This window comes from Esox lucius, chromosome 2 (assembly GCF_011004845.1).
Source record: "Esox lucius isolate fEsoLuc1 chromosome 2, fEsoLuc1.pri, whole genome shotgun sequence".
Taxonomy (NCBI): Eukaryota; Metazoa; Chordata; class Actinopteri; order Esociformes; family Esocidae; genus Esox; species Esox lucius.
Window position 1 is genome coordinate 10,909,643 of NC_047570.1, and position 18,515 is coordinate 10,928,157.

At 43.8% G+C, this 18,515-nt stretch overlaps 1 protein-coding gene across 1 annotated transcript in view; it reads right to left on the reverse strand.

The window, feature by feature from the left end:
• cdh11 (cadherin 11, type 2, OB-cadherin (osteoblast)) overlaps positions 1-18,515 on the reverse strand; it is a 61,329-nt gene that overhangs the window by 1,529 nt on the left and 41,285 nt on the right. Inside the window, exons 2-10 of the mRNA XM_010902022.5 lie at positions 13,840-14,351; positions 11,006-11,300; positions 10,115-10,234; positions 9,093-9,260; positions 7,587-7,774; positions 4,017-4,270; positions 2,981-3,117; positions 2,270-2,391; positions 1,998-2,115 (exon numbers count right to left, since the gene is read on the reverse strand). Of these exons, the coding sequence (XP_010900324.2) occupies positions 1,998-2,115; positions 2,270-2,391; positions 2,981-3,117; positions 4,017-4,270; positions 7,587-7,774; positions 9,093-9,260; positions 10,115-10,234; positions 11,006-11,300; positions 13,840-14,079 (1,642 nt within the window). The 5' untranslated portion in view covers positions 14,080-14,351. The remainder of the gene's footprint in view (positions 1-1,997; positions 2,116-2,269; positions 2,392-2,980; positions 3,118-4,016; positions 4,271-7,586; positions 7,775-9,092; positions 9,261-10,114; positions 10,235-11,005; positions 11,301-13,839; positions 14,352-18,515) is intronic.

Below are 18,515 nucleotides of genomic sequence, written 5' to 3' on the forward strand. Positions count from 1 at the left end.
AACTAGAATTTTTACTTTGCCAAAGAGTTGAGAAGGCAGGAGAACAGACGTATAGCCGCGGAGGAAAAGCAATGAGGTGCGAATTTCCAGATATTAAATTCATGTTTAATATTGTGAACATTTATCAGCTTTTGGAAGTGTAATCAAAGCTCCAGTGGAGGTAGCTGCTGTATCGGTTTTATTAGAGGCTAGGAGAGGGTGGAAGGATGCCAAGTGCACTCTCTTGACTCAGTGCAAGGTCGCACTCGGAACAGGGATGGAGTGAGTTCATTTAGGTCCGTGTGGCTTAGTCATTTTCCATCCTTCTCTTGGAGCGGTGTCCTCAGCCCACCATACCTCTGTCAGGGATAGCTTTTAATGACAGAGCCACGGTGCATATACAGAATGGATGGGTGGACGGACACCATCAATCCTGCCCTATTCATTATAGGCCTGTTAGAGTATCTCTTTTGGTCTGGGGACGAGTACAGATTGAGGCTGTGAGTACTTGGAAATAACCTATATGATATGAACGAGGCGGTAGGGCCGAAACCCTTTACAGGAAGCTGCTTTTAATGAAAATGTCCCTCTTCATATTGAACTTAGTAAGTCTCCGTACGTCGGTGTAAAATGTGCAAAGTAAGAATGAAAACCAAAAGGCGAAACGTAATAATTAGTAGGCTATCCACAGAGCAGTAACTTACGATAATAGCCTGTGCTGCAACAGACAGACGCAAACTCCGAAAATCACAAGGAAATACATTGATAAATGAAGATTGGAAAACTGTCCATTTGAAAGCATGTTTGGCACCAGATAAACCGCACAAATTGGACGGGCTATAATCTGTTCTGCTCATATTCTGGGCTTTCAGAAATGACTGTTGAAAACCACTCATTTTGACTCCCATTAAAGCAGATCAAGCGGGTGGAGAGCCATCTCTCTCCATGCTGGCTGTTCAACAGTCACTGCAGCATGGCTTGGAACAGTCTGATAGGACTTTATTTGGGGATAAGAATTTCCCATTAAACTGCAATTAACACATTCATTGCCCCTCCGTCACAGAAACAGATATGCTTGGAAGTGTTGGTGATTACAATGCAGCCGGGGACAAGCATTAAAGCAGTGGCGGGGATAAAAAAAAAAAGAGCTTAAGTTGGCTTAAGTTTAAAAGAACACTATTGATGGATGCATGTCGTTACGAGAAGTGTCATGTAATTGCTTGTCTCGCCGATGACAATGCTGTCTGAACCACTCGCAGCAGCTGCTGAATGTCTCAATCACAGTCATTACGATAACGGTGTCACGTGGCTCCCAGCAATCTCTACCGGCATGCAAATCTCATCCGCCACTTTTACACAGTCGGTACTCCATGATTAACTGTTGCTTCTCATTTTCTTCGATACAGGCCTGTGAGTTCGGCCAGCGAGGTGGATGTCATCGGTCATCACGCGGCAGTCATCCGTGTGACGACACCCCCCGGGGGATATATAACATCGTACCTCGTCTATTTAAAACAGAACGGGCCTCTTTCCGACCAGATCCACTAACCGGCCGCTCCATAACTTTGACTGGCAGCCAGGATGGGGCTTTGGGATTAAGGATTTGATGAGTCGCCAGGCAGCCAGGAGCCCCAAAACACAGTAGGGACACAGAGAAGTCTCCCTCTCCCACCTCTCCAGTCCCACGGTCAATTAGAGAGAGAGTGATTTAGGGATAACTAATGAAATTGCAAGCTCTACTAACTGATCCAACAGGCTCTCTCTCTACAGCATACGACGGTTCAGAAAGGCAGAGAGACACGGGAGTAATTAATGGGTGGGTAGAGACACTATCGGTTCAAGCTTCAAATCAAGCCTTAGCCTGCAAACACCTACTGTATCACATTAGATACATATGCCTCCTGAATCCGGGTCTGATTTTATGTGGGACAGCGCCTTTAGCCACTATAAAGACAATTAAAGTGTCCAAATAGAACTTGGTTTTCACGGATGGAAATAGAATGTTTGAGCCCACCCACCTCTGTTGTCTTTGAGGGAGAAGTTCTGGTTGTTGACAGCCTCTGGGGCAATGCTGAAGTGAAAGTACTGTCGGTGGCCAATCTCATCCTTGTCAACTGCACTCACTGTCCCTATGAGCTGAGGGGAAAAAAAGCACACACAGGGGTTAGTACAGGCCAAACAAGTCCAAAAAATACCCACAAAACATGTCTTTGTATGCGGTGGAAATTATAAATGAAGTATTTCTTTAATGTGACTTAGTAAGATATACATTTGGTGTAATTAGACATACTTTGCCAGGGGAGACATTTTCACAAACGAGGACCTCATAATGGGTTGCAAACTCAGGGGCGTTGTCATTCACATCTTTGACTTTGATGTTGACACGTACTTTGGTATCTTGGTGATGTCCCCCTGTGCAGATTGACATAATGAATAACAAACAAATTATGAATTCAGTGCTCATGCATGGGGCTCGGCTAGTGAGAAAACAAAATATTCTCCATCTGAAAAACACCGCAAACACCATAAAGATACAAAACAGTATGAACCCATTTTTTGTACAAGAAACAATGTAAGCTGTTGAATGCTTAGTAATGATGCTGTCAGAAAAGTGTATCATGCATAATACATTGGACCTGTTTCCCCTATAAAGCTTCAGAAATACATTTCTAATGTATCATATTATACCAGATAGAAGGAAAATATTTGAAACAGATTTATTTCAAAACCAGATTGAATCACGTGGAATGGATTCACACAGAGTAAAGCGACTTGGATGTTTGTTTCTGATTTCAGGGATGTGGATGTTTTGCAGTAAGTCTAGCTACTCATTTTACTCATTGAAAGGAACTGTGTGGTCATCTTCTCTAAAAACATCTTGGCGGCTGGCGACTCTAAAACCACATAAGAGCAGGGTGGGAACACGACAGTTCCCGGATTGGGAGAAATGGCATTCACAGCTCCTCTGTAATTTTCCAGCCACGGTGGAGGGTTGGCCTACCAATCTCAGTGGCGCTGACAGAGATGTTGTGCCAGGGTTGTGTCTCACGGTCCAGTGGTCTGGTGGTCCTGATGATGCCATCCTCTGGGCCGACACTGAAGAACTGTTCCACGTCGGTGTAGCGGGGAATCATGTACCTGCAGTCACAGGGGGGGAAAGTAAACGAGTATTCAATTAGGGCCGGGTTCCTATGAATAAAACAAAATACTAATTAGTCTTGTTCCGTAGGATGGCAATCTAGCCCGGTATAGATTGATGTGTTCAATGGAACAATGTTTGATATGGTAACAAAGTGTGAACAAAGAAACACGACTCCATGTGAATTTAAATACGTGCAGCCGCAGAACAAGAAAGCAGGCTATTTATTTCCCGTACTAGTTGAATAGGACCCTGCAGTATTTCATGGAGCGATGAGGGCTTGGAAACTGAAATCATCTTCTATATATCAACATAACACTGGCAATTCCTAACAGACAGAATGGATTATTACACAACGGGCCTGGGTGAGGTTGATAATCAGACAGCTGTTCTAAGAAACCAAAACAAATAAGTAACATAGGGACTGAAAATGTGTTGTCTACCAGACAGGGATGACAGTGTGTTATAAGTAGTCTACCAGACAGGGATGACAGTGTGTAATAAGTAGTCTACCAGACAGGGATGACAGTGTGTAATAAGTAGTCTACCAGACAGGGATGACAGTGTGTAATAAGTAGTCTACCAGACAGGGATGACAGTGTGTAATAAGTAGTCTACCAGACAGGGATGACAGTGTGTTATAAGAAGTCTACCAGACAGGGTTGACACTGTGTTATAAATAGTATACCTGACAGGGTTGACACTGTTTTATAAATATTCTACCTGACAGGGTTGACACTGTGTTATAAATAGTATACCTGACAGGGTTGACACTGTGTTATAAATAGTATACCTGACAGGGTTGACACTGTGTTATAAATATTCTACCTGACAGGGTTGACACTGTGTTATAAATAGTATACCTGACAGGGTTGACACTGTGTTATAAATAGTATACCTGACAGGGTTGCCGGCTCCATCAGTGTCTTTAGCATGTACACGACCCACCACGGTCCCATTAGGGGCATTTTCCTCCACCTCAAAGTTGTAGCTGGTTGCAATGAAGGCAGGCGGCTCGTCCGCATCCTCCACCGTGACCTTTACCGTGGCGGTGTCTTTATAGGGGCCCCAGGCGATGAAGCGAGGGTCCACGTGTGTGTTGGACGCTTCCACTCTCAGGGTGTACGCCTTTTTAGTCTCATAGTCCACAGGCTGGAAAGAGGAAGCAGGGAGGATTTAGTAATAACCCATTTAAATGGTCTTCCCTAAAATGACAGGACATATTTGGGGTTTTAAATGGTCATCTGAAGCCAACTATGTCTCTTATATAATTATTGCATCACCCAAAATGACTGACTGTATAATCAAATATCAGTATGGCCTTGAGATGCTAGCTAGAGGGCGCTGTTGCAAAGGGAAATGGTGGTCAACGTCAGCCTGAGCCTGCTACAATACATTCTTTACTCAGACCATATCTAAGTCATAGACTCATTCACCACCAGTTAATTTAATTGCAAGAAAATGGAAAGACATCAAACAAATTGCGCTCCGATATAGTAAATAGTACCATCCTACATCTTTCACACATGCGCCTGTTTTCTTATTAACCTGTGTCACCCGTCAGCGCTCGCCCCCACAAACATTACCATTTGAGACTTTTAGGGACCTGAGTTGAGGGGGTGGCATGTAAGAATGCTCTCACACATGCACCCATCAGCCCAACTCCTCGCCTGCCCACATCCCCATACACACACACACACACACACACACACCAGCTGACAAACACACACCCTTTATCTCCCTCTGCCTTTATGGTGATTGATTTGAAGTTGTTTTCCTATCTCTGCTTTCGTTCATTCCTTCAGTCTTTCTTGCATGTCTTTAATGAAGCTGCCAATTGTGGAGACAAACGTGACCCAGTTCTTTTCCCTAGCAGGTTGGAGACTGTTCCTCTCTGACATTGTCTCCCGATGTTATGGTCTCCCAGCTCTCTAACTCCTTCCCTCCACCTCTATATCTCCCTCTTCGTCTTTCTTCCCCTGTGTCTCCTTTCCTCTCTTTTCTTTTTTTTTCCTCCTGCTCTCTCTCCTGTCTCTCATCCTCCCTGCTCTCTCTCCCTTTTGCGCTCTCTTTCTCTCTCGGTTCCTTTATTTTGGCGCTCAATAATTTGCTGGCTGAAACTAATCAGGGGTAGATAATATTCACAATAACGCCAGACCTCCACTTAGCATTCAGCTTGCGCCTGTTAGCACGCAGTTGAAACAGAATACTTGATTAAAACCCTGGCAATTCTGTCAGTAATTTCGACTTTAATTTTCAACATGCTTTGAAGAGCAAAAGGTGATGATTTCCCGAGAGGTGTATCAGGGAGGCATTATGTTATTGAGAAGAGCAGGGCTGAATCCATTGTTGCCGGCATTCTGTATTGTCTCTTCAACCCCCGCCCCCCCCAACACACACCTCCACACCCAGCCTCATCAGCAGGCAGAATAGGCTTATTTGGGGAGCTGGATCGTTGTATTTCAGTGAGTAGAACAGTGTTAACAATTACAATGCCACCCCCACCCCCCCACACACACACACAAACAAACACACACACACCGCCGCCCTCTCTACTCAAACCATCAAACAATTATCCCTTCTGATTCAATCCTTTACATTTCCCCAGCCATTTTTATTATCTGGCAGTCATAACACTTATTACGATTGTTGTGGGGGCTCTCTGTTATGGAAATAAGAGAATATGCAATCGGTGGGCACGTCTGATCCCGCTTGGATTCAAGCGGCCATAGAGGAGATTGTTCACACGGCCATTTTCAGCGTTTCAATGGCACCAGTTGTGGCTTCTGCAGGCATGATTAACGGCAACTGTAGCGTTTTTCAGGACTCAGAGTAAACAGCGGTACTCACACTCCGCTGAACTGTGATGCCAAAATTACCCAGTGTACGTAAACCCTCGAGGAAATCTGATTACTTCTCTGACACAGATGCTAAAGTCCTCCCTCTTCATAGTTTGGTTCTTTTTTGTCGTTGTTATTGAGAAAAGCAGAGAGGGATGAGATTGTCGTTGGTCTCTGAGTGTCAGGCGAGACTGTTACAGGCAGCTGAGACCTTGAATGATAAAACCCCACCAGGTGGCAGTGGTACATCTAGGCAGCTGATGACGTGTTGAGACTGGGGACGGAAGAAGCATCAATCTGTCTCCTCTGGAGGCCTGGCTGAGGTCCTCTTCACATTTACTAGATATTTCCGTGGCGAATGGTCAATTTACATGACATTTACCTCGCATGTGAGTAAACTTTTCAATTTACACTGCGACGGGATTGAGTTGAGGATTCATATGACGTTCTTACCTCCCAGCTGTAAAGTACCGTAAATGTCACAGTAGCCAGTAGCTAGGAGCTTATGAATTATATTGACAAGTATTCACAAAGAATTGTACAGCTCCACCAAGATGGCTCACAAGCTGTTGTTTCCAACAGGAGGCTACTGAAGCAGAGTGGGCAGAGCTATTGAGATTCTATTTGGCAATATTGGCACGTTCTTGCATGTTTCAGTTAGGAAACACCTGCTCTCTGAAGTGTGCATGTACAATAAATCAATTCTCTCAGCAACAACACCATTTTTTCTAAACATTGGCAAAGGAGGAAGAAAAAAAGGATAGCTAAAAGCAAGTTGCCACTGAAAACATTGGTACATAAGTAAAATCACTGTCTGTGACAAGCTGCTTTATATTAAAGCCTCATCACCCCAAATCATTTCAAAACTACTCTAAGATATTAGCAAAACGTCTACAGCTACGAGCCGTTTCAAAAACATTGCTCTTCTATTGTAATTCCTACCGTAGGTGTGCTGGGCTTAACGTGACAGTTCTGTGTACCTGGCCCTGCTTCGAAGGGGCGAAACGTTTAGGACAGTATCTGCAGGCAACTGATGAGTCGCCGCCAGATTGCATGTTTAAATTAAAGGAAAAGGCCTATCCGAGAGAATTCTGCTGAAACCTTGAGTGAATTTCTCTTAGTGTGAATCGGCCTTAAGCATAACCAAGGCAGACTGGCTGCTCCAGACACAATGGTGCCAGGGAGCACCCAGAGGCAGCCCAAGCATCGTGCAGTGCAGGGACTGACCTCTCCGGGTCTGTAAATGTCGGCATAATCCCAGCCCTGGAGCACAGCGGGGCAGTAGCGCCGCGTTAGCGGTCAGCCCGCAGTCAGGCTGCTCAGATGAGATGCCTCGGCCAGAGAGCCAGCCATGAAAGTCAGTGCTCATCCCCCGACATAATAAGAAAGTGAGGCGGTGTCATTGCAATCACAAACTGGAACGGTGAAAAATCACTCCTCTCCTTCCACCCCTCTCGTCGCTCCTCGACGTGGTGAGCTGACTGGCAACGAATAAGGCAATGTAATGCTGTTCCGGAAGACCTTGTTCCATACACTCTCCTTTCACTCCCTGACAATACCTTGACCTTGATGCTGCCAGACCTTGTGATAAAATAGTCATTTTCACTCCACCTTTGCTCCCTTCTCACCTTCCTGAGTTTGATAACTCCTTCGCGGGTGTCGGTGTCAGTGGTAATCTCAAACACAGTCATCCCATCACCATCGACGAAACGATACGACACCAACCCGTTCTCCGCCAGGTCTGGATCTTTGGCCTTCAGGCGGCCCACCTCCTCACCAGGGACCTTGTCCTCCGAAACCGTCATGGCGTATACACCTGCACGGAGAAACCAAAGAAAGAATGACTAACTCAGACAATAGAATTAACGATATGGCAATACCTTACGTCTGGTTTTGACTACTTAGATGACAGGTTTTGTGTGTGTGTGTGTGTGTGTGTATGGGGTGGTGGTGGTGAGAAGTGCATGCACTGGTCTGTTTGTGTCTACAGGGGTACAGACACCTGCTGGAGGCCGGAAGGGCAGTAGGACCATATGGCTTTCCGCCCTCTCTGTTCCTCCTCCTGAAGTGTTCAGAGCCAAACGCTTTATATGCATTTATAAATAACTCTGGTATGAAAAGGGGCCTCGGAAAAAAAGGCCTAATGATATAAAAGCCGGCAACTTCAATAAGACTACATCAAAATAGGGGATTTTTTTTCAAAGACATTGTTATTGCATCCTCCAGTCGACACTGGCTCGGACAATTAAATATTAATGCGTTATAAATGAACACGATATAAGAGGCTGCACAACGACTCAATAAAACCTCAATTAAAAATGAAGATGGGTGGCCTAGGTGGGTCCAGTGATCTAAGCCTCTGCCTCCAGTATGGTGGATGGGTTCAATTCGGGCCTTCAGCAAAAATATCTATATTTTTTTGTGTTAATGGAAAGAGAGAATTGTCCATCTGATAATAAAATAAATTTAAATAATTAAAATAATAAACATTGTCTTACATAATGAGACAATTCTCACATTCTAGAGTTTAACGCATAGATGTAGCTACGTTTCCATCCAAGAGCCACTGCCGACACTGCTACATCCAAACATCAATCCTTGTAGTAAGGAAAAATAGGCAGGGCTCTTTGGGAACAACTTCAGGCTCTGCACTCAAGTAGTTGGTGTAAATGGGGTTTAGAGCTACATAAATAACCACACACACATACACACACTTCCCCTCTCTGTCAAGCACAAACACAGACAAAAACACTGTAAATATTTAAGAAATCTTCATTGCGCTTAAGAGACTTTGTGCCATCACATTTACTATGAGTGCAGTAAAAACTTTTAATAATGCAGTTTTAATATTTCCTTATATCCTCTATGAAAAGCCTTTCTCATTGTGTCTGGAGCCAGCAGCGATCCATATTCTGAAGTGTCAATGCTAATATACAAGCTGAGTCGTGAGGAGCTGAGCGAGTGCTAGACTGGCTAAAAGCAGGCCTGTCAGAGACAGAAAAAGAAATAGAAGGACACATAGGGAATGAAAGAGATGACGGGAACCTCTGGGTCCAAGATCCCTTCAGAAAACAGAAAAAGAAAGAGAAAATTGAGGAAAAGTGATCAAACAGGAGATGGGGCTCTTCACTTACTCTGAGGAAACTTTGGTGGGTTGTCGTTGACGTCCGTCAGGGTGATTTTCACTTCCGTTGTCCCTGACAGCCCCCCCATGTGACCCCCCATGTCCTTGGCCTGGATGACCACGTCATATTCCTGCCGCGCTTCCCTGTCCATGTTGGGCAGAGCAGTCCGGATTATCCCTGGGGACCAGCAAGGAGGAAAAAAGGTTTTAATTCAAGAGGGATCTGCCCGTGACCTTTCGGTCACCTACCATTTTAAGGCCAACAGGGAGGTGGCTGGGAATGATGGGTCATCACTGACACACTAGATTAAAGTGTTACGAATACCATTACCACCTCAGTCCTCAGGCTCCTGCTATTATATTGGGATAATTAGCTTGATATTAAAAAAAAGTATTTGTTTCAAAGGAAACTGCAGAGTACTACAGATAAGCAAGCGCACATGCTCTTGATAGAGCTGATTAAAAAAAAAACGTGTTGAAGTTTTTTTTTTTTTTTTACCACAGTTTGTTCTTTTTTTTCTGTGAGCAAACTGGCACTACTCGCGTCGCGGGAGAATATGATGGGATGGTTGTTCTCTGGTGATATTTAGCTGAGCCTGTGCATGGAACGTAGATAAGCCCAAAACAAATTAGAAATGTGAGCATTGGACAGGATCCAGTGAAATATCCAGCTTTGGTTTATTAGCAGGATTTTCTTTACCCGATCTCTCTCTCTCACTCTGAGCTTTCCCTGTATAGCTGGGGTACTCCCAGGATGCTTACAGTTGAACCAGGATATTGGTTGCCTAATCTGTCCGCAAGTTAATTCGGTTTGGCAAAGGACAGGTACACTCAAGCTCTGCTTAGAAAACTCCCAAAGCATGACAGGCTAACGCTTATAACAACCCTTAAAAAAACGACAGAATTGCTGTTTAATTAATCATAAGACACATGTAAATGCAGTGCATTACAGTTTGGCTACAGGAAACACGTCAGCGCATTATCTGTTTCGTGGCTGTGTGAGAAACGATGCAGGAAAGAGAGAACGGTTACCTGTTTGTGATTCCACAGAGAAGTAGGGCTGGCCCTGAAGAATGCTGTACACCAGCCTGGCACTGTTCCCGTAGGTGGGGTCGTCCGCATCTGTGGCTGTCACCTGCATCACTGATGTGCCTGAACGACACGAGAAACAGCAGGTATTACTGCCGGTGTGCGGTGGATGTGGTAGGTGATTTACACTGCCCTGATTATTTTTAACACCATTTGGCCGGCGTAATAGCAGCTCTGCAATGAGGATGTAATTATGATATTTAGCAAGAGCCGATTGCACTTCTCTACAATGGAATACCTGCTGTACAGCGCCTGATACACGGCGGGCCATTCAAGGGATGTACTATTCTTCAGTGTAAAGGAGGTGCAGTTAGCAACCCCCCCCCCCCCACCCCCCCCACCCCCAACCCGTGGCTATAATGTCCTTAAGTGCTCATGGTTATGGGAATCAAAGCCTAGCTGTTTCATCTGTATTTTAAATACCTCTCCCTGCCAAAGGAATGTATAGGTATTTTAGGGCTGGCCAGTCCAGAGTCAATAGTATGAGCCCCTGATGCACCATTCGTGTTGTCAGCAGGTGGAATCGCAGGTTATTAACAAAACGTTCCTCTGTGACAGGGCAGCATTAAGGACGACGAATTAGAGGGAGTAAAACCCCCCCGAAACCAGCTCACACTTGCAATCACAACAGTAAACCTCCCGGGGAAGAAGTACACACCAAAAGCTGTTTACAACAACAGCCAAAACACTTCAGACTCAGTCTCCTCTGGTCCGATTTCAGTCATTTTGAATAATGCATGGCAAACAAGCTGCTCAATGGCAAACAGTCAGCGCGAGGCAGAAGTCGACAAAGGATCGGGAGCCCTTCACGGTCTATTCCCCGGACAAACTCACCAACGTTGGACATCTCCGGCACCCTGGCGTAGTACGGTCCATGTAGGAACTCAGGCGGGTTATCGTTGATGTCCTGGACCTTGACAATGAACTCAGAAGGAGGCTCCAGAGGCTTGTTGGTGTCACGGTCCACAGCCTGGGCAGTGAGGGTGTACTGAGCCTGCTCTTCCCTGTCCAGGGTCTTGGTGGCATGGATATTGCCTGTCTTGTCATCAATGACGAAAATGGTGCCAGCACCCTCGCCTGAGAGAATGTACCTACAACTGCCATCTCCAGCATCAACATCTGAGTGGAGCTGGAAACCAAAGGGATAGGTGAAAATGTCAGCAGTGTACACCAGTGCTAGTCAGGGCTTTTATTTCTGATGGGGCAGGACAGGCGTACCATGGCAAAACATGTACAATAAAAGGATTACTTTTGAATCGCCAGCCCTCAGAAATAAAAAAAAGAAATTGCACATAATACTTGGAGGTTCATAATATTTGGATGTCCTTTTAAAAATCAAACATACTGTTACAACATATCATAAACTGCAAAACAAAAGAGAAAAACTTCAGCTGAGAAAGAAATGCTCAAATTAGGCTTAGCAAGAGGCTGGTTGCCTAAGCTTAGCAAGAGCAAGAGTTGCATGTACCGAGACAGGAAATTCACAAAACAAGCTAAGAAGTCTAAATCAGAGGCTATGACAAATCTGAACGTCTGATATTCCTATTTTCAGACTTTAAAAATCTTATTGTCTTATTCAAAAATCCACTAGGTGCAGAATTTGATTATACATTGAATTTGTATTTTGCTGTTTTGTTCCTTGATTCAAGCATTTTATTTGTCATTAAATGTTTTTTGTTTGTTTATTGGTTTGTTTGTTTTTGAAGGACTTTCAAGAAAGTATTTCTTGCAGTCTGTAGAGTGAACCAATAGGGACATGGATAATGAAAAGCACATTTATTCCAGGCAATCATGTAAATGTGTTTACATTTAAAAGAAATTAGCTCAGGCCAACAGAAAACTGCTATGAAATTATTATTCTTCAACACAGAAAATCAATGTACAGTATATTTACAGTACTTGATAAAGATTAGGTGAAACACAGCACAGTTACAATTAGTCAATTATCAGGTGGTTAGCCACAAATTCCTGTGTCACTGTACCTCCAAATTCACACTGTTGTCACACCTTTGGAGGTCTGAGGAATATTAGATGAACTAAAACGGCTTGAATGTGAGATTTCTCCCAGTAGTAATATCTCTATTGGAAGTGACATTTCAAGTACCCTCCCCTGAACAAACTGTCTCCTACATGCCCTTCGACATTATGATATTTTTACCGTAATTAGATGAAAACCTTGAGGAAAAACTGAATTCTGTCTTGACAGAGGTACGCTCCATATACAATAATGACATGCATCATCATATTTTGATGAGGTTTAAATCAGCTGCCGTCTTTCTGTTCAATTAGTTGGAGCTCCGCCCAGACAAGACAATTGATTGGTTTAACATGCCAGGTGTTACTGATATACAGTGGGATCCCTCCTATATTAAAAAAAAACATTCTTCAGTGGAATATCTCAGGCTTCCCCTTTAGTGAGTAATGATTTTCAAAAAGGCTTGTCACATAGCTGATATGTTCATTTGTACAACTGAAAACATGCAAACCTTCAATACATTTCCACACGCTAATACAGCCAAATAAACTAGTGAGATTAAGGCAAGAGTAATTTCATGTAGTCTATTCTGCTTACAAAAAGCCTCCATTTAACTGTTTGTAATTATTCTTTTATTACCATTATCCAGATTCAAAGAATGAAGTTGGCCTATCAGATGTCAAATAACCTAATTATACCAACATCACTGGTAAAAAAAGGGACAATAAAAGTACAAGGAACAGCAGGGGTTTATACTGAGATAAGAAAACAAATTAATCCATATTCTAGCCCCTTTGCAAGGCATATGAATTGTTAGAACTGATACCAGCTATTGCTAAAGTTATACAGACAATGAAATGGCTTGTTTTTCGGTCTTGACAACCAACCCTGATTATATTTCAATATATCTTTTGTCCTCTCACCAGAATCATTTACACATCTGTGCTTTCTGTGCTTAAAATCAAACCAGGTGAAAAATGAAGTTAGTGGAGAACAACTGTGACTGTGCCGTCTGCCCTGGCTGCACTGCACTCTTCCTTGGGGGCGTAGCTTTATAAAACTCACATTCAATCACCTTAGTCCTTAACCTGAAGTAAACCAAAAACAAGTTGTCACATTGCACAGCATGGTGGTGGGAAAATAATGTTTCCCCCAGAAGAAATTGCAGTTTCAAAATGCTTTGGAGGCCCAATTGAAAGGTAAACAAAGTGAATCTACACAGGGTTCATTTGAAAATAAAGGCATTTTCTTATAACGTGTGAGAACATCGCGATGTGGCACATGGCCGTCACAGGTGTGTATCACGCCTCAATGCATGTGAGCTGATAGGCCTGAATATCAATCCATTAATAACCATAAGGTACCATATCGTCACTGCTGGAATTAGAGAGGCAAATTTACTGTAGGTCCCCATTTGTAATCATAATTTCTACGGACCCATAAATCGCCCGTTTCCCAGACGTCATTGTCTTTGGGGAATGCTTTGTTATTAAAAAGGAAATCCAATTTATAACCTTTAATCAAGTGGGCCACTGATTGCTTTTGTGTAACAAATTGAAGATTTTGCAAGGTCCCCGCTGGTAATGGAAACCCTTGTGACTCAACAGCGGTCAACAGATAGGGAGGGGGAAGTAGTAGGATGGAAAAAGAAAAGTTGGGAGGTGACGAGACATTTTAAAACAGTAACCCTTACCCTGCCCACTAACACTGGATCCGGCCCTGTGTACTCCTCAATGACAAAGAACTGGTTCCAGACCCAGCCTCTCTTGGAGCGGTGTAGGACCTGCCCCTCCTTGCCTGCCCTCTCCCGGTGCCTGTGGAGGGAGAGGTGGCGTCGATGGCCGCGTTCCAGCGGTGCCGAGGACGCCGCAGCGCTGCACAGCACAGCGCCCAAGCTCACAAGGAACACCTGCAGTCCCAGTCCCTCCCACATCCTGCTGCCCGTTGCCTGCCCGACCCGCGCTGCCCTGCCTTCCGGCTCGTGTGCCTGTGTTCCCAGAGAGGCACGATCCAAGGGTAATCCCGGGGAAAAGCTTCCTCTGAGATCCTTTCTGGATGGTGGCTTCACTCCGCTTACTCTGTAGCCTGGGGACTTGGACCCTAAACCTCACCGGATCCTTTGGTTTTGTTTCATGCAGTTACTCATCACAACCCCCTTTCTTTTTCTTCCCTCTCTTTCTCCTTCTTGTCCTCCCGACGTAGGCCCTGAAATGAAAGAAAAATACAAGTAAATCACCAGAGACCAAGCAGAGTTCTGTACAGCAGTAGTTATCGACAGCCCACGCTTCAACCGAAGTAGTAATTGACTCCTCTCTAAATCTCAAAGTATTAATTCATTCTGTGCCTCTGTATCTTTCTCTAATTAAGTGACAGAGGTTGTAAACATATTGCTCTTATTTAATTAGACATCAAGCCACTGGTGTTCCAGTATTAAAACGTTCCCTGAGTTTTGTCCCTTGTAGCATTGCGTTAGGTGAATATGAAAAACTGGTTCCATCGAGACTCAGATTTGTTACAGCATCACTTCATTTTACATTCACTGCCCATACATTTATGGTCAACAAAGGGACAATATGGGTTAGGACAGGGAACAGTGTAGGGCTGATTTCCTAAGTCACAACTGCAAAGAAAGCATGCTTTATCACATGTCAGTAGATTATGTTACACATCCAACAATTAGCCAGATGAGGTGCCGTCGTCAGGCCCATGATTGGCTTTCATCACTTCCTGCTTGGTTGCTCATGGACAGACGGAGGAATAAGTGGACTCGTGGGGGATTTTCTCATCCAGTGAGCTGCAAACAACCTTCAGACTCAGCAGTTCAGCAATGACACTAGCGGGAAGCCCGACCGCCACGATAATGCTTAACACTGCTTAAAGACGCCTTTCACTAGAGCCGGCTAAACACGGGGTCCAGGAGGAAAGATGGGGGGGATGGGGGAGAAAACAAATGTTCAGCTTGTGTGGCAGAGTCCATAAATAAAGTCCAAATAAAATGCACCCACCAGTGAAGTAGGGAAATGGGTACCCTAACTCAGTCGGACCTCTCCTCTGTCAGCCCCCATAATGAACGCCTGATAACGCTTCATGCTTTCCAGTGTCGCGACGGTAAATTGGCAGCTACTCCGGAAAAAATAAGACATTTTACGCTCCCTTTTGTTATTGACTGGCCACCAAAATATCAGGAAACTGTAGGTGCAGGAGGAGTTTTATTGCTTCCTAAGCATCATAATTCCGTTTGGGTTTCCCTTTTAAATGCCTCAAGAATCACAAGCATTAATTCCTGTCCAGAAATTCCAAGATGGCTCCTACAGGCCCACTCTGCAGGGGAACATTTAGAAAAGAACAGCTAATGCTCTCATGCTGACATGGCAGAACTTCCTAGACCAAATCGGTTATTTTAAATCTGTGTCAACTCAAATGGAAGGAGTTAAGGTTCAAGCAGCAGATGCAGTATTAGACAAAAGGCTATTCTTGTTTAACAATGAAATTATGTGACTAGCATCTGCTCAATATTGGATGGACTCGCACATATTTCAAGTCTACATTGGTTCAAATGAAACGCACGCCATGTTTGTTATTCTGTTTAGAAGATCTTTTTTTTGTTTTGTTTTTATTGCTGGAGTATTTTTTTTTGTCATGCTGTATCCTCCAAAGAGTACCACCCCTATAGGTAAATGGGGCATGCCACCAAAACCTAGATTTGGAAAAACACTGAATAAACAACACACGACGCAAGCATAATATTGCTTTAATATTGCCAATAGAATTATTTATTTTTTTGTTCTTTCACTGACATTTGTCATCATGCCCATTCGGTGTTCTCTGCCTGGTTGTACTAATTACAAACAAATGCAAACAATTGAGTGATCTCGCCGCTTGGAATATCAACCCACATGAAGTCAAGTATCAAAGCATCCACATCTGAACTCAGCAATGCCTATTCACCAAGACGAATTCAAGAGAGTTCTAACACATGATTCACCTAAAGATCGATCTCTATTTGCTTCCTTCTTGGCCTAGACAGATGTGCTGAATAAGTGGTCTAGTCTAAAGTCACTCATGGATGGTGATTCACCAGCGATGCTAAATCCTCATCTGTTACTGTAATTCAGTGATTGTGAGTCACTTATTAGCGGACGGCTAGACAGTTAAGTACTGCTCTGGTGTGGGATGGTGAGAGACACATCAGCGCATAAGTGAATAAGGAATATATATCAGCAGCATCTTGAATATTTAAGATTATTTTATTTTTGTCACATTATCTAGCAAGCTAACTTAATAACTTCAAGTAACTAGGCTATGCAGACATTTGGAGGACATAGGGAGGACTGAAACACAAAAGGATGCATGCGGAAGATCAGTGTAAACTTCAAGAAAATTAGTAGGCCAAGAGGCCTACTGTAACAGCCAGCCATGGCCTTTGCCGTGTCGGTCATTCTGTTTCTATGTTCTGTGTGATTCAGTTCTGGTGTATCTGTCTCTATGTTCAGTTTAGCGTCCCTTAGTTTATTGGTTTCACCTGTGTTTGCCTCTCACCTGTGTCCTGTTTCCTCGTTACTCTGCATATTTAGTTCAGTCCTCTGTGGATCATTGTTATATGTCGTGCTCCTGTCTGTCCGGTGGTTTTGGCCTTTGTGGTGCAGCCTATCGGTTCTGTATTTTTCCAGCACAGAGTTGCTCGTTTTGTTTGAATTATAGTAAACCTCCTCAGTTAATCCTGTGCTTGCTTCCACCTCCCTCCATTAAACGTGTCACCTACTTAACCTTAGGAGCAATAATAGCTGTATGTTAAAGTGACATTTGTGTGTTTATGGTCAAAATGCTCAATATATTTTCTTCCCTACATTTCAACCATTGGTAGCTGTAACTCATTGCACTGCTGTCAACACAAATAACTACAGAAAAAAGTAGACTAATCACAATAGGTCTTTTCATGGTTTGAAAGCCCTAAAGCATCTACAAAATATTGTCAAAAGGTGGATAAGTCATAGCTGCAGGCGCTGATTTATAAGTGGAGGTGTAACATAATCACGCTCAACTTGAATAGGGAAATAAAGGTTACATTTTGCGTTACTTAATGAGTGGTAAGGAAATGCCGCAGCTAAAGGGGAAAATTACTTTCAGAGATACCAGAAATACCAGCTACAAATATCCTTGGCCTTAATTTTGTGCATGACTCCGGCTCCACTGTTCAACGGCAGCCATGGCCAGTGGTGGAGGGGGGTGTCTGATGAGAAATGCAGTGACCTGACAGTAAGGGACAATTAAAACAATCCCTCCAGTCTGTTCTAAAAGGAGCCAGTGACTTCACACTATCACAGCCATGAAGAGAGATCAGGAGTGAGGCACCGGGCAGAGGAAACGTCTCTTTGACAAACAAGCATCTTCGGCATCCAATTTAGGAGTGCCGTAACAGCACAAGTCACTATTTTAAATCGGAAAAAGGGGGAAATGGAAAAAGGGAGTTATTAGTTCCACACTGATGCTTAATATTGTACACCAACACACCATTATGACCGTAAAAGGCGTACAATTCTTCATCGTTTGATTGAGCAGCCACTTTCAGTTGGGTTGTTATTGTTACATTCACCGTAACTCAAACCAGTAGTCAAAATAAATATCATTAGGCAGTGCATACCAGCTCTTTCAACGCAGGGCTAGATAAGGATTCTGAAAATAATCCTGTTTCGGAGGATTTTCCCACAGTAGAAAAGGGAAGTGTGGGGGCCAGTCCAACGGTCTAAATAAGTGAAGAATATCTTCAACCTCTGAAGGTGCATGTGGTGCTCAGGGTTGGCTTTTATAGCTGGGAGATTTGTTCTTTGCGGTGCAATTTATTCATAAAGCAAGAAACGCAATGACTCCCCCGTGGTTATCGGAGGAAGACAGGACAATGTTGAGGGCTGACACAGAGGAAGGTATGGAACTGCGCTCCAACCTGAAGGTCCCTGTGCAGAGACATTCATCTTATTTACGACTCAAATTGTATTGCTTTCTTACGAGGACATCTACATAGTACATATTTCAGGATGTTGTGTATCCCCGGCAGGTTTGTTTCTTCACGCGTCTTGTTGTGGAGGCAGGTTTACTCCAGGAAATACATTATGTGATTGGTCGCATGCTCAGAAGGATCTCTGACCAAGGTTAGTGCTTGTCTCTATCATTAAACCTAACCTTGACCCCGACCCTTAACCCAACCTTTACCATAAACCTAACCTCAACCCAGAGGCGTCGCTAGGATCATAATACATTCGGGGCTTAGTGCCCCCCCCCCCCCCACGCCCCCCCCCCTTGTGACAGAAAGTACAGGGTTTTGAATGTAAATGCGGAAAATTTCGATGTACACGCTAGTGATGTCTACATTGC